Source organism: Gopherus flavomarginatus, chromosome 2 (genome assembly GCF_025201925.1).
Source record: "Gopherus flavomarginatus isolate rGopFla2 chromosome 2, rGopFla2.mat.asm, whole genome shotgun sequence".
Classification (NCBI taxonomy): Eukaryota; Metazoa; Chordata; order Testudines; family Testudinidae; genus Gopherus; species Gopherus flavomarginatus.
In genome coordinates, this window is record NC_066618.1 from 1,035,254 (window position 1) to 1,041,253 (window position 6,000).

Sequence of the window (6,000 nt, forward strand, 5' to 3'; positions counted from 1 at the left end):
AGTGGGCCCAGGTTCACTCTCTGCTGCCCCCAGGGTGTAACTCAGACCACATGGGAATTGTTTGTAATAGCTGTATGCAGCCTTGGCATGCCTCAGTTTCCCTCGGGGCATGGCATTGCTGCCCAATGGGCTGACACTCCTGGGAGAGTGCAGTGGGTGGGGGGGCCACGGTGCCAGCTGGGGATGGATAGAGTCACTACAGAACCGGCCCAAATCTACAGAGAGGCCCGCAGGGCAAGGAGATGTCAAGGCCTGACCGACCCCCAGCAAGCAGCGGACTGCCCGGCAGGACTTGGTTACAGAGCTGGCAGCCCGGGGCAGGTGGCTGGGGAAAGGGCTCTTCGGAGGGACTCCGGCGCCTGGGGTGGGGAGACAGGGGACAACAGCGAGTGAACTCGGGGCTGGGGCTGGCACTGCTCGGCTGGCCCGGCGGATACTGGCCTGTGGCTGGACTCCTGCCTCACTGCGCTGACCTCGGCCTGTCAGAAAGGCCAGGCAACTAATTGACAGGTCCTGGTTGGCACAGGCGGCCCGCGTGGCAGTGAATGCACCCGGGAACATTGCCCCCGGCAGGGCCCAGCACAGCCTCCCACAGGCGTCACTGCTGGGAGCATGGGGAGATGGGGTGTTGGGGTGAAGGCCCAGCCTTGGAGTGTGGGTCCCTAGGGAACTGGGGGTCCCTGGGCCCGGCCTGCTAAGCAGTCCCCCCCGGAGCCTGCTGACAGGCCAGGCACAGCCCAGACTCTGCAGCTCCGTGTCAATGACCCACGGAGACCTCTGGGGTTCTCCACCACCACCCCGGCACTGCGTAGAACAGGCTGCCTGGCCAGGGACTGGCCCCCACTTCCCCAGGAAGTCCTGTCTTGGCCGGGGCAGGCGTAGGCCAGCGGGGTGAGCGGTGCCGGCTGGGGGGAGTTGGCCCAGCACTACGCCGGCCCCGGGACTGGCTCTGGGGCAGCTCGGGGGGATGCCCAAGCTGGGCATCCTGGGGGAGGGAAGGGTCCATACACCCCCCCACACCCCTGCCTGGGACACCCCGAAATGGCAACTGGGCCCTGGGTTGGGTGTGATGGGTGTAGCAGGCCCCAGTGCCCTGGGTAGGGGTGTGATGGGTGCAGCAGGCCCATGCGGGTACCGCGGCACCCAACCCACACCAGGGATGCTGTCCTGGCAACTAGGCTGCACAGGTAAGGGAGAGGAGCCATCGCCATGGCAACGGCTGCACTGAAAGAGGGGAGCCATTGCCATGGTAACAAGGGATCCATCTAAGGAAGGGGGAGAGGGGGCGTGTGGGCGGGGAGCCACCTCCATGATCATCCATGTCCAGTCTCTGTTGAATGCCCCTTGCAGACCTGCCAGGGGAGCAGGGGACACGCCTGCTATTGTGGGCTTGGCCCCACAGGCTCCCTGTGCTGCGGGGGCGGGGGGGAACCCCAGCTGCAGCAAGAGCTGAGCATGGGGTGGGCACTGCCAGGAGGTGCTGTGAGCTTGGGCCTGCCCCTTCAGGCCAGGGCCATATAGGGCAGGGAAGAGTTGCGGGGCTCCCTCGTCACCCCCTCTGTGGGCCTGTCCCCTTCTCCAGCTTCCCATGCCCCTCTCGTCCCTGATCTGCCTGCTCCCCATCCCCCAAGCTGCCAGGCCGGCCCGGCCCAGCCTCCAAGGGACCCTGCCTAGAGGGAGACACCCCAAGCCCAGAGCAGAGGCCAGCCCAGCGCTGTCGCAGGCAGCCTGGTTGGATGCCCCCTGGGGTCTCAGGAAAGTCTCATTATCCACAGCAAAGTCTGATGCTCTGACTGTGCCTGAGCGCTTGGCCTGAGCGAGACCTTGTGGCAGGGAGTTCCACTAGCTCAGTGTGGGTGGGGACAGACGGATCCCTCCCCCAAGCCTGGAGTGTGCGGCCAGTGCCCTGCTGCCCTGTGTCCCCAGCCCCACGCGAAGGTCCCAGCCTGTCACCCTGCTAGTGCAGGGGCCACCCTAGGCCTCAAACCCTTTCAACGCCTGGTGTGACCAAGTGGGGGAATTTCTTGTTTTGCCTTGTTTCCTATGGGGGATTTTCTTGGTTTTCCAGTGGTTTGCATGCAGAGTGGGTGGGACTCAGTTTCCCTGGGTGCTACAGGTTTAACGAGGTGAGGGAAGAGGGAGTTTGTTGGTACGCAGGACCGGAGAGGGGACTTGGGACCACAACCACTGGTGTGGAGAATGGACACCCCAGCAACTGGTGACCCGGTGACTTGACGACCCAGCTCAGGAGTCACAGCTGGTTCTGGCCAGTGGAAGGACAATGGGCTGCAGGGAGAGGACCCTGGTGACCTGACCAGCCGGTTCCAGCCCGAGGGGCCAGAGGGGAGCTGAGAGGAGAGGAGGCCGAGGCCACCCTGTTTACGACCCAGTTACCTGGAGAGAAGACAAAGGACAGAGGGGGCTTGGGGCCAGGGGTATCAGATGTCCAGCTGGGAAGCAGGGGGGCTCTGGGCTGGAGAGGGGGAGCAGACAGAGCCCACCTGGATGCAGGGGGACTGGGATGTGCTGGGCTGAGGGAGGCCAGGCCTGAGGCCGGAGAGTTTCCTGTGCTGGGTTCAGACGCTCAATAAACCCTCCTGTGTTACGCTGGCTGAGAGTCACTCCGGGCTAGAGAACAGGGGGCATCAACCCCTCTGGGGGTGAGGAGGCCCGGGGGGTCCAGAGCGTGTGGACTCCCTGAGGGGCCCATGGTGAGAGATAGACGTGCTGAGGCTCAGAGAGGTGCGGCTCCAGGAGGTGGAGGGGCCGGACCCCGAGAGAGGGTGGACCCCCGAGAAGGGCTGTCGCACTGAAAGGGGCACACCCCCCATGGATCGCACGGGGCCACGAGTGGGCACGACTGGTGAGTCCGTGACACCTGGCTCCATCCCCAGCTCTGCTCATCCCGTTCCACAACAGCTCAGTCCCGAGTCTCCCAGGGTCCCTCAGTCGCTGCAGCCTGCACACCTGCCCCCCCACAGTGCCCCCTGCTGGGAGAGGCGGGAGCTGAAGTATCTGGGAGCGCCCCCCCCCAAGCCAGGGCTCCTGCCCTGCCCCAAACACTGTCTGCCCCACCCCGTTCTTAAAGGGGCAGCAGCCAGCAAACAATAGGCCAAGGCAGTGCACCTTGCAGCCCGCCCAGCAGCTGCAGGAGGCCCCTGGCACAGCTAGCACAGGGCCCAGCTCCGCCCAGCCTGGGGCATCAGCAGGGTCTGCACCCACGCGCCGGCGTCTGCTCCCGCGGGCTGGCCCCAGCCTCAGTGTGGAGCAGCCTGGTCAGGGAGCCACAACACACAGACCTGTGCACACACTGCCCCACGTCAGCACACGGCCCCTGCGTCACACACGCATGCACACATTGTCTGCATTTTACACAAGTGTGCACACATGGCTCCTGTGGCACACACAGCCCAGACTTTACACAAGTGTGCAACAGCAGCGACACTGGCAGCGGGATTCTTGGTTTCTGCTTCTGGCACTAGGGTCCGAGCACGGTCCTGTGGGTGTGAACGACACACTGAGCTCCCCCTCCCGCCGGCAGGAACTGAGGCCATGACTAGCCAGCGCTGCCTGTCCCACCGGGCTGGAGCAGCAGGGTGTGCTCCACCCCAGCACCTCGCACAAGGGACGGGCCAGAGGGAGGTTCCAGGTGGCGCTTGCTGGCCAGCAAGGCAAGTGGCTTTGCTGGGGGTGCAGTGAGTGTTCCCAAGGGTTGGGTCCTTGTCCCTGCAAACCGCAGCAATGGTTTCAGCTGAACCCCCTGGGCCAGGCCGGCTTGGGAGCGCAGCGCGAGGGGGCGTCTGAGCCATGTGGCCGTGGACCGGCACCGAGCAGCACAGCTGGCAGGGCGCATGGGATATAAATGGGGTCAGAGCGGTCAGCGTTGCTCAGCCAGCCAGCTGGACAGCTAGGCCCATGGGCCAGCTGCGAAGCGGGGGGCTCCTAGCCAGGCTGCAGGGCCAGGCCATTGCTTGTGGCGCACGGGCCCATCCTGCGAGGAGGGCTGTAATGACGCTGACGTGGTGTCCAGGGTGTCTCCTTTGGGAAACGCTCGGCAGCCTGTGGCCCAGACAGGTGCTTTGGGGAATTGTCGGCTCAGACCCGGCTCCTGAATGTCACCCAGCTCGTGGCACCAGAGACGGCGAGGGCCCGAGCGCCTGGGTGGGGCTGGCAGTTCCGTGGCTGGCAGAGGCTGGAGACCCACAGCTACAGGCAGGGCCGGCTTGGGCCAGTTCCTCAGAATCGGGCCCCGTGCCTGCGCCTAAGATGGTCCCGCGCCTTAGGCACCTTTTTAATTTGAACATTTTTTTTACTCACCCGGGGACAGTCCAGGTCTTCGGCGGCACTTTGGCAGCGGGGGGTCCACAGAAGACCCGGAGCGAGGGAAGGGCCCACCACCAAAGTGCCACCGAAGACCCGGACTGGTGCCGGGTATTCAAATTGGGCCCTGCCGTTCCTAAAGCCGGCCCTGGCTGCAGGGTCCCAGAGGCAGAGGGGAGCCTGGCACATCTGCAGACAGCTACGCTAGGGAACGGATGAGCCCAGCAGTGGGGCCTGGTCTGGCTGGGCTGTGGGGCGGGCCTTAGCTCCAGAGATGAGGGATGAGCCCAGGGGGCAGCAGCCCAGCCATGGGGGGAGCAGGAATCCCATGCCCATGACTAGGCACATTGGGGAGGGGGGTGGATCGTCACCCCGTTCCCTCTCTGACGCCCCGGGAGTGCGAGCCCAACGCAGCAGTGCCAACAGCACGACCCCCCGCACCCCAAGTGACTGACAGAGCCGAGCTGCCCCCTAGGCCTGGAGTCAAACATCCCCCCACCTTGCCCAACACCCCGCAGGCAGAGCTGCTCCCCGGGCTGGAGCCAGCCTGAGGCTGTGCCGGTCGGGGCCGCACTCACCGCGGTGAAGTTCTGGGCGGTGCAGTCGCTGCCACGGAAGCTGCACTGCAGCAGCATCTCGGCCATGTCGTGGCCCGTGCGGTTGTAAAAGTCGGCCATGTCGAAGGGCTTGGCTCTGAAGTTCCGGAAGTTGGCCTTGTCCCGCAGGGCGGCCAGCAGCTGGGGTTCGGCCAGGTGGGGGCTGCGGATCTCGTAGCGGTCGCTGAGCAGGGCCAGCAGCTGGCCCACGTGGTACAGGTCGTTGCGGGTGATGCGAGAGAAGCGGAACTCGTTGAGGTTGCAGATGGTGATGGCGGGGAAGGTCAGGTTGGGCGCGGCCACCTCGTCCAGCTTGGTGACGTGCGGGTAGGTGAAGAAGTAGGTGACGCGCTCCATGCAGACCAGCAGCAGCAGCCCCAGCGAGCCCAGGAAGAAGAGGGCCCAGAGCACGCGGCGCAGCGAGAGCGAGCCGTGCCGGAAGATGTGGCTGATGCCGTGCAGCGAGGAGTTGTTGGCAAAGACCTGGAGGCTGGAGAGCCGCTCGGCCCCCATGCTGCCCTGTGAGCAGGCCCTCATGGCGGCTTCAGTCCCTGTGCCCGGCAGTCCCTCACGCCCCAGCCCCGGGGCAGACGCTTGGGCTCCCTGCTGCCCTCCCTTGCCTGGGCTGCCCGCGGTGCCCGCCCATGCTCAGCTGTCTGGCAGCCAGGTCCCGGGCTCTCCCTGCACCCGGCGCGGCCAGAGCAGGACCCTGCTCCCACCAATCGCAGGCACTGGCAACCACAGCCCCAGATCACTGTGGCGATGGAATGTGGCCTGGGACCCCGTCTCTGGGCTGCGCCCCCCCTCGCTGGCCACCCACGCGGCAGCTGCTCAGCAGCCCATTGTGTGCCCGTCTCCGGGGCTGCTTGCCAGTGCAGCCTGCCGGCGCGATGGCTCCGGCTCCTTAGCAGTCTGCTGCTCCCCCGCCACTGAACATGCTCACACAGCCGCTCGACTCTCCAGCCGGAGCCAGCGCCGTCCCCTCCCTGCCTCCTTCACACCCGGGCCCCATCCGTTCCCAGGCCGAGCACACAGCAGCTGGCACGGCCCCCCAGACGCGCCCAGCTGGGGCTAAACACATCAC

The 6,000-nt window shown here is 65.7% G+C and overlaps 1 protein-coding gene across 1 annotated transcript in view; it reads right to left on the reverse strand.

The window, feature by feature from the left end:
* The window catches only part of ASIC3 (acid sensing ion channel subunit 3), a 51,447-nt gene extending 45,447 nt beyond the window's left edge, over positions 1–6,000 (reverse strand). Inside the window, exon 1 of the mRNA XM_050942643.1 lies at positions 4,899–6,000. Within this exon, the coding sequence (XP_050798600.1) occupies positions 4,899–5,453 (555 nt within the window). The 5' untranslated portion in view covers positions 5,454–6,000. The remainder of the gene's footprint in view (positions 1–4,898) is intronic.